The sequence below is a fragment of the Bos grunniens genome, chromosome 10 (genome assembly GCF_055505025.1).
Source record: "Bos grunniens cultivar Pamir isolate PY7600 chromosome 10, Bosgru_T2T1.0, whole genome shotgun sequence".
NCBI lineage: Eukaryota > Metazoa > Chordata > Mammalia > Artiodactyla > Bovidae > Bos > Bos grunniens.
Window position 1 is genome coordinate 14,747,788 of NC_141174.1, and position 25,807 is coordinate 14,773,594.

Sequence of the window (25,807 nt, forward strand, 5' to 3'; positions counted from 1 at the left end):
CAGGCCAACCACAGGGGGTGGGCAAGGGGCTGGCTGACTCTCCTGGTCCAGACGCAGGGGGATTCCAGCCAGGAAGACGGTTCACCTTCTGGAACCCAGCTCAGCTTTAAGTGACACAACACAGACACCTGGGCTTTAGTTTAATGATCAGATTCCAGGGTGGGCTGTCTCGGAAGTCAGTTAACAGTCGAGGAGATGAGAAGACGCACGCAGACTTCCTCATGGCTCCGGTAAACTGGCCAGACGTTTCAGCCTACATTTACTGCATCCTCCTGACTGCCTGGGACCCGGACACCAGGTAACCTCCTGCCTTACCCACTCCCGCATCCTCCCACCCCACCCTGCCCACGGGTGCCAAACGAAGGGGCGAGGCAGAGACCGGTCCGGTGGGAAGGCAGAGCCAGTGCGAGGGTTCAGGTCTTCTGCCTCTCTGCAGTCAGGGCTCGCTCATTTCCAGGTAAGTTCGGCCCAGGCCGTGTCGCCCCTGCACCCCTCCCTGCCTCCCGCCCCAGCACCAGTGGGGCGCAGTTTGAGAGCTAGGCCCTCAGCTCAGGGGGTGTATCTGGCTGCCGACAGGGGTGAGACACGTGGAAGGCCTCCAAGGCCAGCAGTGACTTGTTGATGTGGCTGATGGTAGGGTAGGGGGTGAGGTCCACCTTGAACCTGGGGCAGAGAAACATCCATCTAAGCCGAGGTCCGCAGGGCACAGCCTGTGGGCGGCGGGCAGGGCTGGATGAAGCCCCTGGGGCTGGCCAGCGCAGGCCTAGGAAGGCGGCCTGCCAGCTGGGGGCTGCATTCATAGGGAGCTCTCTGCGGAGGGGCGGGTCTCCTGCAGGACCATTTCCCGCTGTTCCCACTCAATGGGAACGGGCTGCCGTGGCAGTCTACACGACTTACATGTGTAAGTCTGGTTCTGGGCTCTCATATACAGATTATCTCCCAGCCATTTCATGAGCTTCTTGAGGGGAGGGAATGTGTCTACACATTCCTGTTGCTGCTGCTGCTAAGTCTCTTCAGTCGTGTCCGACTCTGTGCGACCCCACAGATGGCAGCCCACCAGGCTCCTCTGTCCCTGGGATTCTCCAGGCAAGAATACTGGAGTGGGTTGCCATTCCCTTCTCCAATGCATGCATGCATGCTAAGTCACTTCAGTCGTGTCCAACTCTGTGCGACCCCATGGACAGCAGCCCACCAGGCTCCTCTGTCCACGGGATTCTCTAGGCAAGAGTTCTGGAGTGGGTTGCCATTTCCTTCTCCAACACATTCTTGTTAGTGTTTCCATAACTGTAATAGTCCCTGGAGTGAGAAATGGCAACCCGCTCCAATATTCTTGCCAGGAGAATCCAATGGACAGAGGAGCCTGGTGGGCTACAGTCCATGGGGTCCCAAAGTCAGGCACAGCTGAGCAACTGAGCACACGCATGTGTATGTGCGTGCTCTCTCTCTCTCTCTCTCTCACACACACACACACACACGCACAGAGCATTGCTCAGCACGATGCCTTCCACAGAGAGGTTCTATCTAGGCCTTCCTGAAGGGCTGATGGGAGGAAAGCAGAGCTCACTGCTGGGCACAGACACACCACACGGGAGAGAGCAGGCTCTCAGAGAGTCTCCTTCAGGAGTGTCCACCAGGTGAGACACCCCCTCCTGGGAGCAGGGACTATGAGGCATCCCCTGGGCTGTGGTGGGCATGGCAACGGTGTTACACCGGCTTCTCCTGGCCGTCTCCTATGGGCCACAGTGGCTGCTGTGGCCTGGCACAGGGTGGGGGTGGGGTACGTTGGCCAGTCAGGGAGAGTCTGCATGAGATGTCACCTCAGTAGATGAAGTCAGGGCCTGACAGTAGGAGGAAGCTGGGTGTTTTGAGGGGAGCGGCCAGGAGGAGGAGAAAGGGTGCCGTGGCGCGCTCTTACCTGTCAGCATTTGCCACCTGTGGCGCTAAGCACAGGTCAGCCATGGACACCTGCAAAGAGGGTCAGGGGGGCTTTCATCAGGGGGTGCACCTCAGGCTCACGCTGGTGCCTGTACCGGGGTGCTGGCCTCTGACGCTGCCATCTGTCTCTGGCCCTTCTACCCACCCCAAGGCTGCCCTCCCCCTGCTTGTCTCCCGTGGGCCCAGGCGGGGTCTGTCCCTTGGGTAGAAACACTTCTCCCGGCTAAGCTCCAGCTGCCCTGACAACCAGCTCTGTGGGTAGCCAGAGAAGGCCCGCCTGCCTCAGTGGACAGTACTGTCCTCGTTAAAAACCACCAGCATGTAGGGAGGGCGCCCAGCAGGGACGGGATGCCTCTGGGTGCAGGCTGGGGGTGGCGCTCGGGAACCAGAATTACCACAGGGCCAGGGCCTCAGCCTATATGAGCCGAGGATGCCTGAACCCTAGAATCCTGTCACTGGAAGGGAATGGAGACACTGTCTAGTCTAATCCCTCATGTGACAGCTGGACCACCTCTGCATTTTGGAGACGAGGTCTTTGACTTGAATACCTCGAGGAATGAGAAACTCACTTCCTCTTGAGGCAGCTGACCAAGGGGACCACAGGAGCGCCCCACAAGCCAACTTCTGCTTAACACAGAGGGTGCCCTCCCCCACGCCCACCGCAGCCGCCTCCTTGGGAAGCTCTGGAGACCGAACCTGCCCCAGGCTGGAGGGAGGCGGCTGAGTCTCAGGGGGAGACAGCGGCAGCCTGAGGCGGCCCGGGGAGGGGCTTACCTCGTCCCCCACACAGTACCTCCCTGCCGTGCTCTGCAGGATCTGCTCCAGAGCTGTGGGGAGGCAACACGGCGACTCTCACTCTGGGCACGGAAAGGGGAGATCAGCCTTTCTGGGCTTTGGCATCCATAGCTATGACACGGGCAGCTGTCTTGAGTAGCAAGGCTGGAGTGTGTGCTGGAGGGAATGCGGCCATCGGGCCTGGAGATGGGTGATGGGGTGTGGGGGTGCCTGCCCTCGGCAATTGCAGCTACTCTTCCCTCCCGAGAGGACAAGACCTGCCGCTGGCCAAGGCAGTGGTTCTCACGCTGAGGGGCGCCGCGTTGCGGGCCTTGGCTTCCTGCCCGCAGTGGGCAGTGGAGCAGAAGCTGGGCCTCCTATCTTCCAAAGGTCTCGGGCGTGAGGGTCCCAGAAGCACCAGGGGTTCGGGTCAGGTTTGGTTGCTGCCCAACCCACTGCCCCCTCAGCCCTGCCCATCATGCCACCACTGTCAAGGCCAAAGGGCCTGGGAGGTTGCTGTAGATGCCCGGGGCCCTGGGTGTGAGGGCCATTTCTCTGAGAGGTCACCAGGGGGCAGCTCACAGGAGCGGGGACTCACCATTAAAGCCAGAAGTGATGGCCTGCTGGGCCCAGGTCAGCTGGTTCTCCTGTCCCACCTGCTTCAGGACAGACAGGTTCTGTGTGGCCCAAGGAAAAATCAGGGGTGAGCTCTGGGAGCCAGGCTGAGCTCACCCACTCCTCCAAGGCCCCTCAGGCAAGCCCAGTTCTCATGCGGCCTTTGACTGTACACCTGTCCTACCCTGGACCCTGCGAGCTCCTTCCTCCCATCTGGGCCCCGGGTTGGAAGGGAAGTGACCATCTTGGAGGCCACCTTCTCAGGCTGCCCCAGAGTCCCCTGCAGTCTGGAAGCCTGTGACTCCAACAAAGACGTGGAAGGTGGGGGTACACCCCAAGGCCTCTCTCCCTTGCGTCCAGTGCTTCTCCGTGACATGGTTCCTTGTGAAGAGGGGGTGTTGATACAGGGTAGGGGGCAGGATGGGGGAGGCACACAGGACTAGCTTTCAGGAGATCCAGATGGATGTCTGTCTGCTCTAACTTCCTTTGTTAAAAAAAAAAGCAACAAGGGGGCACAGGTGCACAGTCCGGGGTCTGTCACTCTTGAGTCACTCCACCTCTCTGGGCTATTTTCTTCTTTTTTGGATCCTTGAGACTATACAGTCCATGGAATTCTCCAGGCCAGAATACTGGAGCGAGTAGCCTTTCCCTTCTCCAGGGGATTTTCCCAACCCAGGGATTGAACTCAGGTCTCCTGAATTGCAGGCAGATGCTTTACCAGCTGAGCCACAAGGGAAGCCCTGGGCTATTTTTTTATTTGCAAAGTCACTCCATCTTTCTGGGCTATTTTCTTTTTTGCAAAGTCAGGAGTTAGCACAGATGAATTTTTTAAAAAACAGATGAACTCTTTTAACACTTTTCTGTTCTGCTACTGCTGCTGCTGCTACGTCACTTCAGTCGTGTCCGACTCTGTGTGACCCCATAGACGGCAGCCCACCAGGCTCCCCCGTCCCTGGGATTCTCCAGGCAAGAACACTGGAGTGGGTTGCCATTTCCTTCTCCAATGCATGAAAGTGAAAAGTGAAAGTGAAGTCGCTCAGTCGTGTCCGACTCTAGCGACCCCATGGACTGCAGCCCACCAGGCTCCTCCGTCCATGGGATTTTCTAGGCAAGAGTACTGGAGTGGGGTGCCATTGCCTTCTCCATTTCTGTTCTACCAGTGACAATTAAAAAAAAAAATCTGAAGCGAATCCCAGTCTATGACAGAGAACAGGTGAAAGGGAGGCTGCTCTGGGTCAAGGCAGGACCTGGGTGGCTCACCTCTCCCTGCCTCCTAGCCCCTTCCCACCTCAGAGGGAGGTGGTGCCTCTGGAGGTGTCCTTGGAAAGCTGGGGGCCCCCGGGGGATGGGTATTTTCTGGCTCCCCTCTTCCCTCTGCCCCACAATCCAGGGCCAAGTCCCTGAGGGTCCCCTCTGTCCTCCTGCCCCCAGCCCCCACCCACTGACGAGCTGGGTGCCGAGGGTGGGCTCGAAGGAGCGAGGGGAGGGAGGGAGTGCACACACACAGGAGCTGCACCTGCAGGGGCTGGATGCCACTGGCGATGAGGTCGGACACCATGCGCACCTGCGCCCTCTTCTTTGGGTCCCGAGGCAGGAGTCGCGGCGTGGGCCGGGTCTCCTCCAGATACTCGATGATGGCCAGCTGTCCAGAGGGGAGCAGTGAGACAGGGACCAGAGGGGATGGCCGATTCCTCCTCCTGCACTCCTCCACTGCACTACGTCGTTCAGTCATGTCCGACTCTTCGCGGCCCCACGGACTGCAGCCCACCAGGCTCCTCTGTCCATGGGATTCTCCAGGCAGGAATACTGGAGTGGGTTGCCATGCCCTTCTCCAGGGCATCTTCCCGACCCAGGGATCGAACCCAGGTTTCTTACGTCTCCTGCATTGGCAGGCAGGTTCTTTACTACTAGTGCCACCCGGGGAAGCCCAAATCACCACCCCACCTTTTTTATCCTTCTTACCATCCTCCCCTCGAGCCCCGTGAAGCCAAGAGGCTCCCCAGGAGGACAAGCTCATTTTGGGCCCTTGTCCTGCTGAGCTTGGGCTCCCCCCATGCTTAAGTCTCCCCTCAGTTTCCAAAGCAAGCGGGCAACCTCCCTCCCTCCTGCGTCCCTCCTAAGAGCTGGGCGCCCTGGGTAGACACAGGCAAGGAAGGTCCGTGAGGTCCTCTTGTCCAGGCCCCATACTCATGCGGGGTCTCCCGAAGCTTCCACTTACGGACTGGCCGATGGTGATTCCATCAATCTTCAGGGCTGGCACCTGCTTCATGGGATTCAGGGCCTGGAATTCTTCAGAGAACTGTGGAGACGAGGCTCTGGTGGACTGGGCGGCCGGGGCTGAGCCAGCTAAAGCAGAGAGGAGCAAGCAGGAAGCCCCCAGCCTACTGCCCACCTGCACCCACCTCCCTGGGGAAGGCCCTGGCTCCAAGGCCCCGGGTGACACCTGGGGGAATCCGTGCAGAATCCCGAAGCCCAGTGGCTGCTGAGACACAAGCTTTGTCCCAGTGGCCTGGCTGTGTGCTTGTCCCTGCACCTCGTATGTGGCCACCAAGGCGCCTCTGCAGGGTTCACCACCCGCCCTCCTGGAGTCGTGCTGTGGTATAGCTCCTGGAACCTGGGCCTCCCCATGGCCCCGGCAGCTGCTGCACAGCCTGCTGCCCTGTCCCATGAGGGAAAGCCAACAGCCTCCTCCGGCTGTGGGGACTACAGGGCACAGGACTACAGGGTTCATCCTCATGGGCAGAAGTCTGCATCCCCTGCTGGGCCCCTCTCCGAGGCCTCTGCCTCCTACATCGTGGCCTGGGGGTAGCCTCCTTACCTGCTGGCCCCCATCCTTTGTGAGGTTGATGGCTACTGTCTCATAGTCGATGTTTTTCAAGGCCAGAGCTAGGAGAGACGGGAGACGGCAGTTGGGTGACCGCCTCCGACCACATTCCCAGGGTGACCAGAGAGATGGAGTCTTCTTTCTCTGCACCACTGGGGGAAGTCCTGGGCCCTGCTTCCCATCTCCCTTGACCAGCATCTGCTCTCCTACCCCAGGGCCCTGACGCTCTGTCTCTCTTCCTCCTGGGCTCACTGTATCCCCAGGGGAGGCCTTTGGGGAGCCCACGCCGTGGGCTCCTGGAGGAGAGCAGGGAAGTGTCCCCGTCATCTCTGCCCCCTGCAGGGCCTCACCTAGCAGGGAGCGGGGCTGATGTGTTGGAGACACGCACTCATTTCCCCAGCCAAAGCCATCTGAGGGCTGAGGGAAGGCACTCAGTGACCAGGCAGGGCCCACATGGACTGATGACATTCTGGTTCTGTTTAGAGAGGAAGCCCTTTCTAATCCATTCTCTTTGTTCTTCGGGTTGTTGACTGCAGATTCCAAGCAGGGTGCTGGGACTCTCTGGTGGTCTCAGAGAGGCATAGCTGGGACTCCTAGTGGCTGGATTTCCTCTCCTCCTCCTTTGATGTTTCCCCACCCCCCACCACCCATCCCGGCAAAGTGAGGGTAAAACAGTCAATCGCAGTGGAGGAGACTGTAAAAGTGTGCGCACTTGTGCATTAAAATACGGCGATGACCGGCATCAGGCAAAGGAATGAGGGGAGGAGGCTGAGACATGTCACAGTCTGCAGAGCCTGGAGAACACTGGGCTCTGTCAGCTGTGGTCAGCTCCACCCTGGAGGGTGAGCGTGGTCGGGCCGGGCCGGAGGCCAAGGCACACCGGGCTCACAGAGACAGCGCCCACGCTGCTGGTCTGGCCCAGCCAGGGCGGAGGCTGTGGGCCGGAGGAGGGCGTCTTCTTCGAGGAACGTGTCCTCCGGCAGCCCGGTGCTCTTGCCCACCGAATCTAGCAAATACCAGGGGCCTGTGGGAAGAGGGGGTCGTGGAGGATGGCTTCGTAGTCAGGACCGGGCTCCTGGTAGCAGGCTGCTGGGGTTCAAATGCCATCACATTCACCCGCTAGCCTCATGGCCTTGGGCAGGTAACTTCATGAGCCTCTGTGCCCGTTTCCCCAGCTGACAGGCAGCGCAGGGTAGGAAAGAACATGGACTCTGGAACCAGACCAGCTGGGTCAAATTCCAGCTCCGCCCCTTACTGGCTACGTGACCTTGGGCAAGTACCCTTGGGCAATCTCCCTGTGCCCCAGTTTCCCCACCAGTACAATGGTGACACCAGTAATAACTCCCTCCTAGGGTTGTTCAGGTTTAAATGGAGTCATGGACACAAAAGCACTCAGCACCATTCTCTCTCGGCAAGAGCCTATGACTCTGAGCTTGGCCAAGGGCTGAGTGAAGCTGAGCGAGAGAAGGGTCAGATGAGGACTGAACCAGAGGGGCCGCGGTTTCTCCTTCCCTGAGGCCTCTGGGGTTGACACTGGCCAGTTCTGTTTAATTTGCCAGATCAAATAAGATAAGAAGTGAGGAATGCCAGCTGTTCCCTGCCAGTTACCAAGGACCTCTGAGTTCTCTGAGGTTGCCTGAAGCATGGTTGCTACAGGGCTTTGGAGAGCAGTGTGGGAGAGGTGGCGGGTCCAAGAGGCAAAACAGCCCCTTCCTTCCTCTTGTTGGCTTTGCAAGGTAGACATGCCTTCAAGGCTGAGGGCTCCAGGAGATCTGCTGGGGGTGGTACCCTGAAAAGCTGGTACCCAGCTTTTCACCCACACTTCCCTCCACCCTACCCCACCCTGGCTATCAGTGGAGGCACAGCTCTTACCGATTCGAACTCTCCATGAGCAGGAGCTTCGGAAATAGGAATAAAGGATGGGCTGAGGAGAGAGGAAGAGGAGGCACGTTAACCCATGCTTGGTGGGTTCTCAGCCCCAGAAGTCCACTGGAGGGGAGGCAACTCCCAGCCAGGAGGCTCCCAGCAAGCCAGGCCTCCTTCCTTAGGCCTGCATCAGGAAAATTCAGGCCAGACTCAGAGCTATCTGGGATAGAAGCCTTGGGGGTCGTGTGGTGACTCCAACTGTGCTGTCATGCGTCCCTGAGGTCCCAGGGACTCCCCACAGGGGAAGCCAGTCTGCAAATGCTTTCCTTACCTTGCTCGATTCAGCCATGCTGCTGTGGTGACCCCTGGCCTCTCAGGGAACATCCACTCTCATAGAGCTGCAGGGCAGGGGGAGTAACTCTAAAGGGGTGGATCCTACTACCAGCCAATGGGAAGCTGGGCTAAACAGGCATCAGGGGAACTTTGAGTCTGGTCAGAAGGCCTCTTGAACTTGTGGGAAGCCTTTTCTGCTTCTGGTGGAGCCGGGTCTGGTGTCCCGGGCAGACAGGAGGCGTAGTTTTGAGGTAGTAGTTCACGTGGTGCAGTGGGCTGGGAGCTGGCATACCTGGGGTCTGGTCCCAGGGCAGGAACTAGCTCTGCATGACTGGGCACAGAGCCCTGCCTTCTCTAGTCTTCAGCTCCCTCATCTGTGAAACGAAGGGTTGCCCTAAAATGACAGCTTAATACCTTCTGACAGTGGCAGAGATATTGGGAAATCTAATTTTCTGAGCTTTGGTGCCCATCTCTTTCAACATTCCAGCTACCAGTCCTCCATGCTCTCAAGTGATCTCATTAAAACAGCTAGGGAATATGCCCATTGACTCCAAAGCTGAGGTCACAAGCTGGCAGCCCACAGTGTTCTGTTTGGTCTATACTGTATTTAAAAACCTTTCAATTAGTTGCTAACATTAAAAATCATATTGTTTTATATATAAATCCTGTTGCCTGTTTTTCCTAAAAAAAAAAAAAAAAAAAGTCTGGCGATACTGGACTGTTTTCTGCATAGCAACACTGACCAGAGACCATTAATAACCCCCTTTAGAGAAAGCACGCCCTCTCAGATCTGCCATGGTCCTGTCCCTCGTTTTTGTTGCTTTAAAGCCCCTGAAGGCAATAGCATGTGAGACATCACCTCTAAACTTTTGGGACTCAAAGTTAGTTTCTCTGGTGCTTCCAGGTACCCAGCATTTCAAAGCAGAACCCAGGACAGAATTACCAGTAATTAGCACTCATGAATCTTCCAGCAGACATATATGTAGCCTTATGGATGAGGGAGAACTCAACAGAATTTCTCAGATTACCCGTCTACCATCTCTCTATAGACACTTCACCCAAGTTTCTTTCTGCTTCTGCAGGCACCAGGTCACCAAGCTGCTTGCTACTGAGTCATTTCCTAGGGAGGTCGATAAGAAGTCTAGGGGTCCCCAAGGAGAGAGGGGTCTGGAATTCTCAAGGAGGAAGAAGTTCAGTTCAGTTGCTCAGCGGTGTCTGACTCTTTGTGATCCCATGAATTGCAGCACGCCAGGCCTCCCTGTCCATCACCAACTCCCAGAGTTCACTCAAACTCACGTCCATCGAGCCAGTGATGCCATCCAGCCATCTCATCCTCTGTCATCCCCTTCTCCTCCTGCCCCCCATCCCTCCCAGCATCAGTCTTTTCCAACGAGTCAACTCTTCGCATGAGGTGCCCAAAGTATTGGAGTTTCAGCTTCAGCATCAGTCCTTCCAACGAACACCCAGGGCTGATCTCCTTTAGAACGGACTGGTTGGATCTCCTTGCAGTCCAAGGGACTCTCAAGAGTCTTCTCCAACACCACAGTGTAAAAGCATCAATTCTTCAGCGCTCAGCTTTCTTCACAGTCCAACTCTCACATCCATACATGACTACTGGAAAAACCATAGCCTTGACTAGAGGGACCTTTGTTGGCAAAGTAATGTCTCTGCTTTTGAATATGCTATCTAGGTTGGTCATAACTTTCCTTCTAAGGAGTAAGCATCTTTTAATTTCATGGCTGCAATCACTATCTGCAGTGATTTTGGAGCTCCAAAAAATAAAGTCTGACACTATTTCCACTGTTTCCCCATCTATTTACCATGAAATGATGCCATGATCTTCGTTTTCTGAATGTTGAGCTTTAAGCCAACTTTTTCACTCTCCTCTTTCACTTTCATCAAGAGGTAACGATTCCTCTTCACTTTCTGCCATAAGGGTGGTGTCATCTGCATAGCTGAGGTTATTGATATTTCTCCCGGCAGTCTTGATTCCTTCCTTGTGCTTCCTCCAGCCCAGCGTTTCTCATGATGTACTCTGCATAGGAGTTAAATAAGCAGGGTGACAATACACAGCCTTGATGTACTCCTTTTCCTATTTGGAACCAGTCTGTTGTTCCATGTCTAGTTCCAGTTCTAACTGTTGCTTCCTGACCTGCATATAGATTTCTCAAGAGGCAGATCAGGTCGTCTGGTATTCCCATCTCTTTCATAATTTTCCATAGTTTATTGTGATCCATACAGTCAAAGGCTTTGGTATAGTCAATAAAGCAGAAATAGATGTTTTTCTGGAACTCTCTTGCTTTTTTGATGATACAGCAGATGTTGGCAATTTGATCTCTGGTTCCCCCGCCTTTTCTAAAACCAGCTTGAACATCTGTAAGTTCACGGTTCACGTATTGCTGAAGTCTGGCTTGGAGAATTTTGAGCATTACCTTATTAGCATGTGAGATGAGTGCAATTGTGTGGTAGTTTGAGCATTCTTTGGCATTGCCTTTCTTTGGGATTGGAATGAAAATGAACCTTTTCCAGTCCTGTGGCCACTGTGGCCACTGCTGAGGAGTGGCCACAAGGAGGAAGAAAGGACAAACTTTTTTTGCTCTACATTCCTTAAGATTATATAACAATGTATCCTGCCAGAGGACAGTCTCTGGATTATACCTTCTGGCTAATCCTGTTATCTTAAAATGTAAATTATGGGAGTAGGTTTGGTCTTTACAAGGATTAGATAGATAGATAGATAGTGAAGTCCGACTCTTTGCAACCCCATGGACAGTAGCCAACCAGGCTCCTCCGTCCATGGGATTTTCCAGGCAAGAATACTAGAGTGGGTTGCCATTTCCTTCTCCAGGGGATCTTCCCGACCCACGGATTGAACCCAGGTCTCTGGCATTGTAGGCAGACGCTTTACTGTCACCAGGGAACTTTTTACAAGGATTATATAACAATAATGTACCTTGCCTGAGACAGTCTCTGGATTAAACCTTCTGCTAATCCTGTTATCTTAAAATGTAAATTATGGGAGTAGGTCTGGTCTTTACAACCTCCAGACATTCTTTACAACCTCCAGACATTCTTTGGATTCACTGGAGAGTATATAACTCCATTGCCTTAGAGAGTATATAACTCATTGCATTACTCCATAGCAAGAGGGTACTCTTTCTACCCTCTTCTGATGTCTACGTCAGAAGCTTTCTCTATCTCTTTTATACTTTAATAAAACTTTATTACACAAAAGCTCTGAGCGATCAAGCCTCGTCTCTGGCCCCGGATTGAATTCTTCTCCTCTGGAGGCCAAGAATCCCAGCATCTTTGTATAGTTCAGCAACAACCTTTCACTACCTGACCCTGCTTTCATCATCCTCGAAACACCAACTCCACTTTCCATGCAGGTAAGGACACAAGTGGGAACCCAGTCCTCCTAAATTAGTTCCTGAGCCTGAGAGTTTTAGTCTATCCTGAAGGCAACTTTCATGGGGAAAGTGAAGATAGTTCTGGCACAGAGGGCAAGTGATAGGCGGCAGACATCCTTGGAGGAAGAGTTTGGTGGCCACAATTAGATGTACCCTGCTCCACGGTGCCTCCCTTTCCTTACCTGGTTAGGCTGGAGGGGGCCCCTGAGGCCCAGAGGCAGCAACTGCTGAAACAGAATGGAATCTCTAGAGAGCCGCAAACAGTAGCTTAGAATCTCTGAAGAAACACCTTACCTAGTTACTGAATGTTATACCTTTGACCTGTGCTAAGGGTGAGCACAGAACCACTGTAAATGCCATTAAGCCTTCACGTTTCCTACTTATGGGCCACCAGCAGATATAACCAAGGGCGGTTTCTGGTCTCTCTCTTACCAATGATACCTGCATAAACCATTCCATATTCCTTTTTGCATTTGCAGAGCTAAATTTTAAAAGTTAAAAGAGTGAAGTCAGTCATGTCCGACTCTCCGCGACCTCATGGACAGTAGCCCACCAGGCTCCTCAGACCATGGGATTTTCCAGGCAAGAATACTGGAGTGGATTGCCATTTCCTTCTCCAGGGGATCTTCCTGACCCAGGGATTGAACCCAGGGCTCCTGTATTGCAGGCAGACGCTTTACCATCTGAGCCACCAGGGAAAGTTCTATTATTATTAAAGCTATGCTATATTCCACCTGATGTTCCTGCCACCTTCCTTTGAGCTACAATCGCTGTTCTCACTCTTTAATAAAGAGATTGATATAGCGGTTTGGGGACAGGCCTGGGAAATGCAAATTAAAACCGGTAAAGTCTCCAAGTGATTGTTATGACCACAAGTGCCACCACCTCCCCTTGGCACTCTCTCAAAATGCAAACAACCCTGGAAGGCTATTTGCTAACTGTTAGACCCGATGTTGAAGCTGAAACTCCAATACTTTGGCCACCTGATGCGAAGAGCTGACTCCTTGGAAAAGACCCTGATGCTGGGAAAGAGTGAGGGCAGGAGGAGAAAGGAGGAGGGGACGACAGACGATGAAATGGTTTGATAGCATCACCGACTCGATGGACATGAGTTTGAGTAAATTCCGGGAGCTGGTGATGGACAGGGAGGCCTGGCGTGCTGCAGTCCGCGGGTTCGCAAAGAGTCGGACACGACTGGACTGAACTGAACTGAACTCAACTGAGACCTGTAGGGCTGACCGCCGGGAAAAAGTACGCAGGCCAGTGTGCAGAACAGGGAGACGAGAGACGGTGCTAGGAAGCCCCAGCGGGTCGAGCTGGGGGCTGGCGAGACCAGCACGGAGGGTACGACTAAAACAACCTGCGCAACCTCGAGTTCCGTGCCTCGGGCCCAATCCCCGCTCCAACCCACAAACAGTGCAACGCGCAGGCGCAGAGCCGAGTCCGAGCGGCGCACGGCCTGCTGGGAGTCTTTGTGGGAGCTGTGGGCGGGGCCGAGCGTCACCTTTGACCCCGGCCCCAGGTTTGTCTCAGTGTTTCTAAGCAGCGGCCCCTCGCCTCAGATACGCGGCACAGACCTTCCCTACTTGCATCTCGCGCTGCGGGCGGCCCCTCCTTCCGGGTCAGGAAACTTCGCGCCGGCGACTCTCCGACTCGGCGACGATTCGGGCCCAGTGGGACCCTAAAACGTCAGAACTTCGGTTTTAGTCTGGGTAGAAGAGAGGGGCCGGACCCAACACGTCAGGACTTCGGTTTTGGTCAGGGTAGAAGCGAGGGGCCGGACCCAACACGTCAGGACTTTGGTTTGGGTCTCGGTAAAAGTGAGGGGCCGGACCCAACACGTCAGGACTTAGGTTTTGATCTGGGTAGAAGCGAGGGGCCGGCCGAGCATGCGCCCCAAGGTCTCGGGTAGCTCGGCCCACCCCGCCGCCACGCCCCCAGCCCCGGCGCCGCTGGGAGCCGCAGCTCTCTGAGCCCGCCTTCTCCCCGGGCCGGCGCCCGCGCGTCATGCTGTGCGCCACTAGCCGCCTCCTAGCGGCCCGGGAGGCGAGCGCCCTCCCCGCCCACCCCAGAGGCCGGGCCCCGGCGCCGCGCAGCCGGCGCAGGGAACTACATTTCCCAGGGCACCCCGAGCTGCCCCCTGGAGACTTCTTGGTGGGGCGCTTCACGAAACCCAGCGTGCCTACGGGCCGGAGGGTCATCCTGAGGAAGGGAAGAATGCCGCCGGCCGCCGGCGGAGGCCTGGCGGGATCCGAACTGCGCCCCCGGAGGGGCCGATGTGGGTCCCAGGCGGCTCGGGCCGCAAGCCGGGACGTGGCCACGGAGGCGGCTACAGCGCGGAGCCCCAAACGGCCTGCTCTTCCGAGCTCGCGGCGCTTCGAGGCGGCCGGCCGGTGGGCCCTGCTGGCCCTGGTGACGCTGACGTCCTTCGCCAGCCGCTTCCACCGTCTGGACCAGCCGCCGCACATCTGGTGAGTGCTGGGAGGGTCTGGGCAGGCGCCGTGGCCACGAGGAAGGAGGGGCGCGCCTTCTCATTGGCCCGGGGTCGCGGAGGGGCGGGATTCACAGTGGGAGGGGCGGGGCCCGCTGGTGGGTGGGGATACAGGTTGCTGGTGGTGGCCTTTGGCCAGGTGCATCCTTCGGGAGAAGGAATAGATTTTAGCTTTGGTGGGTGGCAGTGAGATTCCTCAGTATGTGAGGAAGGAGTCTTCCTGTCTTGCAGATTATGCTGCAGTGCCTCACGTGGCTTTTAAAGATGCTCTGAACTTTCCCAGGAGAATTGGAAATCCTCAGTATAGAATTTCCTCAGCCCGAGTTGCTAATCTGCAGGGTGTCCGCGCCTCAGTGGGCGGGGGTGGTGGGGGGTGGGAATGTTCCTACTGGTTCCTAACAGGTTTTCAGGAACCTGAACAACTTGTGTGTCCATGGGTGATAACAAGGGTCCCACCTGGCAGGTCTGGGGTCATCCTGTGAGGAGAGACGTATTTTCTTACAGATTTTGTTGGACTGAGTTGCAGGAGTCAAATTCATTTAAAAAGCTTCAAGAGTCTCCAGCTGGAAAGAGGAAGAGCTTTATATGATCTGAAAATGGTTAATGTGTTTGACCAAAAAGTGATCCTATGTTTTCTTTGCATCACTGAGAAGAAAGTTAGTGTAGAGGTTGATAGAAATGGAACTCCTTGACTAAAAAGCAAGCGAACAGATTATCAGGTTATCCCACTTGGAAGCTAAGGAATTAGCTTGTTATTATTTCATGAGTGCTGACCGAAGATATGAGACTCCTGGGTCAGAGTCAAAAGACTTACTACTCATGGGAGAGGAAGCAGGATGAATATGGGCAAGCTGGGTTCAATTTCTCATGGCCCGGAAACCCCCCATGGTGGCGCTATGGGCTCAGATGGAAGACCTAGCACACAGTGGGTTGCCTTGCAACTAAGGAACAACAAACCCAAGGGATTTACTGTTTTATAGCAAGCAATAAGCAAGCATACTTCTTGTCCTAGAGAGAGACGTTATCTCATCTCTCAAGGCTGCTGGATGCAAACACAACTTTGGGAAATGGTTCAGGTGAAATGGAATCAAGGCCCTGCATTCTGGGCATACCCAGAGAGATATGTGGAAGTACAAGAGAGCCATGGAGGACTGTCTTTCCCAACAGGCTCACTGCTTGATTTTAAGCTGTCTTGGCTTCTAGCAAATCTTCATATGAATGTTCAGCTCCATTGGCTACTCTGGGTAGCCTGACTCACAGAGGCATGGACCAAGTCTGTTTAATTTGTCTCATACAAGACTTGATTAAGGCTGCTGTCACCAGGACTCAAAGCAGCAGGGTGAGGCCAACCTGTGATATTAACCTATGCCCTCCAGGGTCCTGCATTTGGCCACCTAGGAAGAATTATATGTGTGGAGGAGTTGGGAGGAAGGACCAGTAAGTCTTATTTCAGATAGCTGGGATGTAATCTAAGGCCGGTCTATTATCCATTATGGTCTGTACACAGATGTTTAGACTGACCTCTGGTTTTTGGTGTCATTGCCAATAAGAGTTCTCTCATTAATAAAGCAACTCCCATTCCCAATGGAAAGACATTCCAAGGCCCAGTTCTTCCCTACATTCTAACATATTATCTGAAGGGGTGCATGTCAGTGCAGTTCAGGATTTTCTATTAAATTTTATTGGGATTGCCACAGATTTGGTTTAGACCACCATTTCAGTGATTTGGTTAAACCACATGGGCAGTGAGTGTCACTGAGTAGTTGCAGCGTCTGTCACTATATAAGGTATAACCTGTGTGGATCACAGTAAACTGTGGAAAATTCTGAAAGAGATGGGAATACCAAACCACCTGATCTGCCTCTTGAGAAATCTATATGCAGGTCAGGAAGCAACAGTTAGAACTGGACGTGGAACAACAGACTGGTTTCAAATAGGAAAAGGAGTACGTCAAGGCTGTATATTGTCACCCTGCTTATTTAACTTACATGCAGAGTACATCATGAGAAACACTGGGCTGGAAGAAGCACAGGCTGGAATCAAGATTGCCGGGAGAAGTATCAATAACCTCAGCTATGCAGATGACACCACCCTTATGGCAGAAAGTGAAGAGGAACTAAAAAGCCTCTTAATGAAAGTGAAAGAGGAGAGTGAAAAAGTTGGCTTAAAGCTCAACATTGAGAAAATGAATATCATGGCACCTGGTCCCATCACTTCATGGGAAATAGATGGGGAAACAGTGTCAGACTTTATCTTTTTGGGCTCCAAAATCACTGCAGATGGTGACTGCAGCCATGAAATTAAAAGATGCTACTCCTTGGAAGAAAAGTTACGACCAACCTAGATAGCATATTGAAAAGCAGAGACATTACTTTGCCACAAAGGTCCATCTAGTCAAGGCTATGGTTTTTCCAGTGGTCATGTATGGATGTGAGAGTTGGACTGTGAAGAAAGCTGAGCACCGAAGAATTGATGCTTTTGAACTGTGGCGCTGGAGAAGACTCTTGAGAGTCCCTTGGACTGCAAGGAGATCCAACCAGTCCATTCTATAGGAGACCAGCCCTGGGTGTTCTTTGGAAGGAATGATGCTGAAGCTGAAACTCCAGTACTTTGGGCACCTCATGCGAAGAGTTGACTCGTTGGAAAAGACTCTGATGCTGGGAGGGATGGGGGGCAGGAGGAAAAGGGGGTGACAGAGAATAAGATGGCTGGATGGCATCACCGACTTGATGGACATGAGTTTGAGTGAACTCCGGGAGATGGTGATGGACAGGGAGGCCTGGCGTGCTGCAATTCATGGGGTCACAAAGAGTCAGGCATTACTGAGCAACTGAACCGAACTGAACTGAAGGTCCCTAGGGTGTCAGGAGAAGCATATGAATCTGTATCAGTCATACTTCCCAGGTGGCTCAGTGGTAAAGAATCTGCCTGTTAATGCAGGAGACAGGAGACTTGGGTTCAATCCCTGGGTTGGGAAGATCCCCTGGAGGAGGAAATCCCAACTCATTACATTATTGTTGCCTGGGAAATTCCTTGAACAGAGGAGCCTGGTGGGCCACTGTCCATGGAGTTGCAAAGAGTCAGACATGACTGAGTGACTGAGCATGCATGCATACTGATAGAAGGTGGTGTCATTCTTTGTTTTTGCATGTGAAGGGAGATCCATGTTGGGGATTAATGTTGATATCATCAGGTACATGAGGATAGTTCAAGACTGGCCATGTACACATGAGTTTTTCTGATTTTGTAGCAGGGTGATAGATTCAGCAACAGGTCAGATTGCTATATACAGCTGCCAGTTGCCTTAGTTGTATCATAGTGTTTTGGCAGTATGGACTCTGGGACTAGGAGGCAAACAGCATTAATTATTTCCCTTCTCTTTACATTTTCAGGGTCCTAAGATGTTCCTTCCCTAGTTGGCAAGGTTATTTCTTTTTTTTTTTTTTTCCAATGTCATTCTCCCAAATCTTCCCACCCTCTCCCTCTCCCACAGAGTCCATAAGACTGTTCTATACATCATTGTCTCTTTTGCTGTCTCGTACACTGGGTTATTGTTACCATCTTTCTAAATTCCATATAGAGGAAGGGGGAGGAAGGAGAGAACTAGCGGTAAAGGGGGCGGGGGAGGTGCAAAGGGCGCGCTCGCGCGTCACGTGAGCGGGACGCGCCGTTCTTCCGTCGGCCAAAAAATTATTTAAAAATAAAATAAAATAAAATAAAATAAATTCCATATATATGCGTTAGTATACTGTATTGATGTTTTTCCTTCTGGCTTACTTCACTCTGTATAATAGTCTCCAGTTTCATCCACCTCATTAGAACTGATTCAAATGTATTCTTTTTAATGGCTGAGTAATACTCCATTGTGTATATGTACCACAGCTTTCTTGTCCATTCATCTGCTGATGGACATCTAGGTTGCTTCCATGTCCTGGCTATTATCAACAATGCTGCGATGAACATTGGGGTACATGTTTCTCTTTCCCTTCTGGTTTCCTCAGTGTGTATGCCCAGCAGTGGGATTGCTGGATCATAAGGCAGTTCTATTTCCAGTTTTTTAAGGAATCTCCACACTGTTCTCCATAGTGGCTGTACTAGTTTGCATTCCCACCAACAGTGTAAGAGGGTTCCCTTTTCTCCACACCCTCTCCAGCATTTATTATTTGTAGACTTTTGGATCGCAGCCATTCTGACTGGTGTGAAATGGTTCCTCATAGTGGTTTTGATTTGCATTTCTCTGATAATGAGTGATGTTGAGCATCTTTTCATGTGTTTGTTAGCCATTTGTATGTCTTCTTTGGAGAAATGTCTATTTAGATCTTTGGCCCATTTTTTGATTGGGTCATTTATTTTTCTGGAGTTGAGCTGTAGAAGTTGCTTGTATATTTTTGAGATTAGTTGTTTGTCAGTTGCTTCATTTGCTATTATTTTCTCCCATTCTGAAGGCTGTCTTTTCACCTTGCTAATAGTTTCCTTTGATGTGCAGAAGCTTTTAAGGTTAATTAGGTCCCATTTGTTTATTTTTGCTTTTATTTCCAATATTCTGGGAGGTGGGTCATAGAGGATCCTGCTGTGATGTATGTCGGAGAGTGTTTTGCCTATATTCTCCTCTAGGAGTTTTATAGTTTCTGGTCTTACATTGAGATCTTTAATCCATTTTGAGTTTATTTTTGTGTATGGTGTTAGAAAGTGTTCTAGTTTCATTCTTTTACAAGTGGTTGACCAGATTTCCCAGCACCACTTGTTAAAGAGATTGTCTTTAATCCATTGTATATTCTTGCCTCCTTTGTCAAAGATTAGGTGTCCATATGTGCGTGGATTTATCTCTGGGTTTTCTATTTTGTTCCATTGATCTATATTTCTGTCTTTGTGCCAGTACCATACTGTCTTGATAACTGTGGCTTTGTAGTAGAGCCTGAAGTCAGGTAGGTTGATTCCTCCAGTTCCATTTTTCTATTTTATTTTTCTATTTATTCTATTTATTCTATTCTAATTATTTCCCTTCTCTTTACATTTCAGGGTCCAAAGATGTTCCTTCCCTAGATGGCAAGGTTATTTCTTTCCTCCCACTGCCATATAATCCCTGTGTCCCACTTAGTACCTGTAATTTCACCTTTACTCCAGTTATTGCCTACTACTAATGTCCAGACCTTTCTGCCATGAGCACTGTCAGAAAATTGACAGAGACTTATTATGCCTCCCACCTTGGCCCACATGAGCTATTGTAGAGGGTCTTCACAAGCAGTGTATTCAACCAAGTGATCTTTATTTTTACCTCACTCCAATGAGAAAATGTAAGTAACTGAACTAGAATTAAGTTAGAATCCTATAAATCTTGCACCCCCACCCCCCACCCCCAGGCTGATCTGGAGTTGCTGTTAAGGGAGACAGACCAAGCCCAGGAATCGTCCAGGAAGAATCTCAAATTTTCCAATAGGTTTTTATAATGCTCCACCCTTTTTATCCTGATCATTACCCAGTTGGTGGCCAAGAGGAGATAAACACCTAGTTTTAGGTGGCCAAACTATGTGACTGAAGTGTATGAACCAAGTGGAAGTGAGTCAAGTATAATCAGAAATCTTTTTGAGAAGACTGTTTAGTGCTTGACAACATCCGATACCTGTGGATGGTCTGGAGTTGGAATGTCATTGGATAATTTGACTGCTGGGCCATTGCAAAAAAAAAGAAAAAAAAAAGGTACACCATTGTCAGACTGTAGATGGTTTGGAATGCTGAGAACACGACACAGTTTAGTTTTAAGGGCCACAGTGGTATATCTACAGGAAGGTGATTGGACTGGAATAGCAGTATCAACATTGTAACCTGAAAAGGTGGCAGCAGCTGCAGGGCAGCGGTGATAGCCTGGAGAGGGGAACAAAGTCCTGATATGGTCAGTTTCCTTGAAGTGGGCAGGGTCAGTGCCCCATGCAGTGTGGCTTCCTTTACTACAAGACAAACAGGCCAGCTTTTGTTAGGCAGCGCAAGTTTCCACAATGTAGCAATGGCCTCTGCTTTGGAAACAAACAACCCTTTACTTTGTACCTCAATGGTGGGAGATGTATTTCCATGCCTGGTGTGTTAGTGGCAGCAGGTGGTATCCTGGCAGTGATGGCAGTGGTCAGGATGGTGCAGGTTTGATCAACAGCTTGATTCTAATCAGTCTTAATAAAATACTGGCGTTTACTGGGGGCATCTTCATGAGAGATCCAGATTGTCCCATTGACAGGCAGCCATGATTTTTTTCCATGATTGGCTCCAAAGAAGGGGGCTTTAAATTTCTTAATATATATAGCCTTCCAAGTGACACACCAGATGGTTAGGCCAATGGAAAAAGCCTAAGAGTAAGTAAAAATATAACTTGTCTGTTTCTTAAGAATATCATCTAAGGCACAGGCGTTGACTTTTGATTCAGTGCATTGTGCCAGTCAATTATCCCTTTTTGCAGTCGTCTTTCCAGAGTTGTCAGTGGGGCTGGATGATAGCTGCTGCCCTGTGGCTACCATCTGCTTTTAGTTTAGCCAAACCATCAGTAAACCAGGCACAAACATTAAGAGGAAACTCTGGGAATCAAGACCTCACTGAGTCAGGGGCTTTGCTGCAGGTGGTGGAGTGGAAAATAGTTTCTTCGAAAGGGACAGCTAACACCTCTGTTTGAAAAATCAAGATGCTTCTAGGGCCAGGCCAGCTATGCTCTTGAATATACCACTTCCGTTTCACCAACGAGGCTTACTCAGCAGTTTCCTTGCTAGCCACAGTTTCAAAGCAGCACGATCAGGCCAAAGACTATGGTTCAGGCTCTTCTTAATTTCAACAAGAGCTTAGGAGTAGGTTGATAGTTGCTTCTTTTAAAAGATATGTACTTGAAGCCTATGTCCAGCAGATGGCATTGCTTTCATAGAGAACCTGCCCACCGCCCACCCCCGCCCCCGCAACCCCATTCCATCTTTAAAGCTGTAATGTCCCATTTTTGTGATTATATTGTTTCTCTAGGACCCCTTGGGAGGGGACAGGATCACCTCTGACTATGCAGCAGTCCCTGAATGGGATAATCTTTGACATGTGTAGGATAAATACAACAATGCGTCCAGCAGTGGGAGCCACAACAGTAGTTTCAAGGGCCCCACCCACAAGGGCACTTTACCTTCCCTTCCCAGATGGGAACTTGGCTCAGACGACCCTGTCAGTCGAATCTGGGTGCTTTCCCTGCTCTTTGAACTAACAAGTCTAATCGGCCTGCATCAGGAGCTACAGACAGCCACCTAGAGATTATGCTGCTCCCAGGTGGGGAGTCTGGGCAGTGCCGGATGCAGGGGGCAGGAGGAAGCCTTTCTTCCTTGTAGGCCCTGGACAGGTTTGCCCCACTTCTTCCCAGTGTACTTTCCTGTGTCTTGTGAGCCCCTGGGCTTAGGGACCTTCTTCTTTCAGTCCCTGTGCTCATTGCTCTGGTCCTCCCTGCAGTCCTCGGCACTTTGGTAACCCCTGCACCTGGCAGATCGTCTCCGAAACTCTAAGGGATTGAGTAGGGCTCCTGTATCCAACAGGACCTTGAGCTTGAGTCCCCTCTCCTCACCATGCTAAGATGAGTATGTGTGGCCTTTATAGTCCCCTTTAGGGACAGGGAGACCTTAACCTCACCTTTCATCATTTTTCTCTTTGAAGCAGCTCAGATTGTGGCAAAGGGGCGGGATCATGGGACCCAGAGGGACAGAGTGGCTCCGAATCTCTGAGCCAGGCACACTTTGAGCTTGAGCACACAGCTCACCCAAGGACCTTTCAATGTTTTCACTCTGCCCAGAGTTCTGTATGGACTAGCAAGGTCCTTACTGTGGGCACCATTCAGGTAAGCTTTGGGAGCTCCGTGATTCTTCAGCTGCATCCATATTGCGGCTCCTCAGCTAATTGCCCCATACTGATAATTACATCTTTTCCTGCTTTTACCCAGAAGAATGTGAGCAGTAACCAAGGCAGCATTCAGACAGTTTGTTTCATTTCTGCCTCTCTCCACTCAGCCTCATTCATAGATAGGCCAGGGGAAGATTCTTACTACCTCCCTTCCCCACCACTTGGGCAAGAGCATTTACTACCAGATCCAGGGAGTCTTCTGTCATCCCCTACCCCTGTCCCTGAGGGGCCTTGTCCTTTCTCTTAAGGAAAGCTATAACTCGGAATCCTTTGCTCATCAGGGTTTAGGGTTTTATTTTTACCCTGTGTGCATGCTTAGTCACTTGTCATGCCTGACTCTTTGCAGCCCCATGGACTGTACCCCACCAGGCTCCTCTGTCCATGGGATTCTCCAGTCAAGAACACTGGAGTGGGTTGCCATTCCCTTCTCCAGGGGATCTTCCGGACCCAGGGATCGAACCGACGTCTTCTGCATTGGCAGGCAGGTTCTTTAGCACTAGTGCCACGTGGGAAGCCCTTGTTTTTACCCTACTCACCAACTGATCAGTTAGTCTGTCACTGTTCTGTGGATGCTGCCAGGAGACAAAGTCCTGGGTCAGAGACAGCCGATTTCATTTCTCACAGTACAGCAAGCAGGATGGGCATCAGTATGTTGGCATCAGCTCCGCTTGCCCCTAGTGTCCCATGTGATGCCCTGGGCCTGGATGAATGCCTGCACATGCAGTGGGTTGCATCACAGCCAAGGTGTATGGAGCTTGGGGAATCCGCTGTTTTATAATAAGCAGTAAACCAGACTGCTTTCTGTCCCAGAGGGAGATTCTGTGTCTTTAGGTTGCTGGAAGCATAACCCAGAGAAATGGCCTGAGTAAAGAGCTATCAGGACCTTGCATTCTTGGCATATCCTGCAAGGTCTGTAGGAACCCGAGAGAGCCTGGGAGGACTATCTCCCACCACAAACATGCAGTGGAAGCCAAGAGGAAGTGTGAATATTACTACTAGTTTTACTTGAAAGTAAAAATCTTATACTCCTTTATCAGTATGTTTCCATACAGACTTTGAAACTAACCACAAATGTTGGGACAGTTTAAATAGTGCCCCGCATGTGTGGGACTACAGTCTGCAGAGTTCTCTCACATGTGTTACTCGATAACTCCCTGGGAGATGGACTGGCAGATACTATTATTGTCTGCTTCATGGAGATGAGAAAAGAGGTCCAGAGAGGGTGAGTGACTTTGCAGGGTCACGCTCACCCTGGGTGGCGGTGCTGGGACCGGGTCTCGCTCTTTGTCTACAAGTCTGTTTGTCACTCTGCTTGGAAGTTATTTTCTCCGTTTGACATCACCAGGTCACCATCCTCATTTCATGTCAAGCCCTGCGCTCAGCAGATGCAGGAGTAGATTTACCCTTCTGCCTAGCTATTAGAGCCAGGGAGTAAGACAAACAAAAGAGCCCTGTATTTTTGCTAAGAGCATGTTTTGCCCCTCATGTTGTAGGTCAGCGATAACTGCTTATTGAAGCTGACCTGGGGATGGATAGTCACTGGAAAGCAACTGCTCCTCTGAGCTGCAGGGAGAGACTGACACACACCAAGGGCCAGGTCTGCTGGATAACTGGCCTGCCACTGTAAAGCCCGCATGTAGTGGGGTGAAAGGCTTACTGTGGTTTTGTAGAAGAATAGGATTTTTACGTTGTGTTTAAAAGCTAATGTGTTAGAATCACTTCTTTCCCTGCAAGGTAATTTGCAAGTAAATAATGAGGATGGGCTTTAGATTGATTGTTAACTTAGTGAGAAAGCTCTTACTTTTTATAAAAAGTTCAGTTCAGTGGCTCAGTCATGTCCAACTCTTTGTGACCCCATGGACTACAGCATGCCAGGCTTCCTTGTCCATCACCAACTCCCAGAGCTTGCTCAAACTCATGTCCATTATTATAGCAAGATCAGAGTTCACAGTCAGAGGTTAATTATCACAAGGTTGGGAGCAAAATCAGACTGCAGCCCACAGTGTAGTTTGTAACAGCAAGAATAACGTAGTTTTTAGTAGTCTTGGGGTTAGAAGTTAGCAGACTTGGAAGAAAACTTATTGCAAAACTTTTTATAGTATAGGAAACTCTTTGCTTTTTTAAAATAAATAGAAACTCAAGATACAGAATAAGTATAGATTTAACTTAAATTTATGATGACAGGTTGGTATTTGCTAGCCTTTATCTTCTGTCTAAATGCAGGTTAAGGACCAGCTTGATGTCTTGTTTCCTCAAACTACTTGCATTAAAAGCACTTTTTTTAAATCCAGATTTTCTCATTAATTGCTTGAAACTTGTAGCCTTTGGTTTTAACTGTAAATTTAACCGTGCTGTATTAAGGCTATTTGGGTTGTATGATGATGTTAAGAATTTCATTTCTCTTTCTGTTTTCTTTTTAGTTGGGATGAGACTCACTTTGGAAAAATGGGAAGTTACTATATCAATCGCACCTTCTTCTTTGATGTGCACCCACCTCTGGGAAAGGTGAGCAGTGTGGTGGACTGCAGTCTGCTAAGGGTTGGAGCCCAGTCTTAGGTTGGGGTTTAATTCATGGGCTTATAGAAAGAACACTCTGACATCCCAGAACAGCTGTTTTCATGGAAACATTTGGTATTTTTAGGAGTTCTCTGGGCTCAGAAATGGAGTTAGAATCCATCAACTGAAGGGTGGATACAAAATGTGGTATTCTATATAAGATGGAATATTATGGAGCCATAAAAAGAAAGAAGTATTGACACATGTTGCAACGTGAATTAATCTTGTAAACATTATGTTAAATGGAAGAAGTCAGACATAAAAGGCCACATATTATATGATTTCATTTATATGAAATATCCAGAATTGGCAAATCTGTGGAGAAATTTACATTAATAGTTGCCAGGGCTTCCCTGGTGGCTCAGTGGTAAAGAATCTGCCTGTAATGCAGGAGACCTGGGTTTGGTCCCTGGGTGGGGAAGATCCCCTGCAGAAGGAAATGGCACCCCACTCCAGTATTCTTGCCTGGAAAATCCCATGGACAGAGGAGCCTTGTGGGCTACAGTCCATGGGGTAGCAAAAGAGTTGGACGTGACTTAGTGATTAAACAACAACAATAACAAGGGGAAGGAAGGTTGGGCAGTGACTGAAAATGGGTGTGGAGCTTCTTTTTGGGGTGATGAAATAGTCTGGAGTTGGGTAGTGGTGATGGTCACACAACCTGTGAATAAACTAAAAGCCACTGAATTGCACACTTTTTTTTTTTTATTTGATTTTATTTTTAAACTTTACAATATTGTATTTGTTTTGCCAAATATCGAAATGAATCCGCCACAGGTATACCTGTGTGAATTGCACACTTTAAAATGGTGAATTTTATGGTACGCACTGCTGCTGCTGGTTAGTCGCCCAGGTGTGTCTGACTCTTTTCGACCCCATGTAGCCCGCCAGGCTCCTCTGTCCATGGATTTCCCAGGCAAGAATACTGGAATGGGTTGCCATTTCCTTCTCCAGGGGATCTTTCCCACCCAGGGATTGAACACATGCCTCCCACTTGGCCAGTGAATTCTTTACCACTGAACCACCCGGGAAGCCTGGTTTATGTTACATGAATTTTATCTTATTTGAAAAAAGGAAGAAAAAAGAAATAGAGGGAAAGAA

General features: G+C 50.7%; 2 protein-coding genes across 19 annotated transcripts in view; one reads left to right on the forward strand and one right to left on the reverse strand.

Annotated features, from left to right (window-relative positions):
- Positions 1 to 127: 127 nt before the first annotated feature.
- GSTZ1 (glutathione S-transferase zeta 1) lies at positions 128 to 13,630 on the reverse strand. 14 transcript variants are annotated; one of them, XM_086319469.1, is made up of 9 exons: positions 13,335 to 13,630; positions 8,021 to 8,072; positions 6,143 to 6,210; positions 5,543 to 5,623; positions 4,841 to 4,966; positions 3,308 to 3,386; positions 2,710 to 2,762; positions 1,916 to 1,965; positions 128 to 663 (listed from the first exon to the last, which is right to left on the reverse strand). In XM_086319469.1, the coding sequence occupies exons 1-9, from the start codon at positions 13,347 to 13,349 to the stop codon at positions 537 to 539; spliced, it is 651 nt and encodes a 216-aa protein (XP_086175595.1). In that variant the 5' UTR covers positions 13,350 to 13,630; the 3' UTR covers positions 128 to 536. The 14 variants fall into 14 exon arrangements, with proteins under 14 accessions (XP_086175595.1, XP_086175601.1, XP_086175594.1 ...); XM_086319475.1 differs by having other exon boundaries at positions 5,543 to 5,670; XM_086319468.1 differs by lacking the exon at positions 13,335 to 13,630 and adding an exon at positions 8,346 to 8,400.
- Positions 13,631 to 13,751: 121 nt separating this feature from the next.
- The window catches only part of POMT2 (protein O-mannosyltransferase 2), a 44,959-nt gene continuing 32,903 nt past the window's right edge, over positions 13,752 to 25,807 (forward strand). For 4 of the 5 annotated variants that reach the window (XM_086319449.1, XM_086319453.1, XM_086319451.1 and 1 more), the window contains exons 1-2: positions 13,765 to 14,228; positions 24,571 to 24,655. In XM_086319449.1, the coding sequence (XP_086175575.1) occupies positions 13,765 to 14,228; positions 24,571 to 24,655 (549 nt within the window). Of the gene's footprint in view, positions 14,229 to 24,570; positions 24,656 to 25,807 lie in introns of all 5 variants that reach the window. The other variant, XM_086319450.1, reaches the window with a different exon arrangement.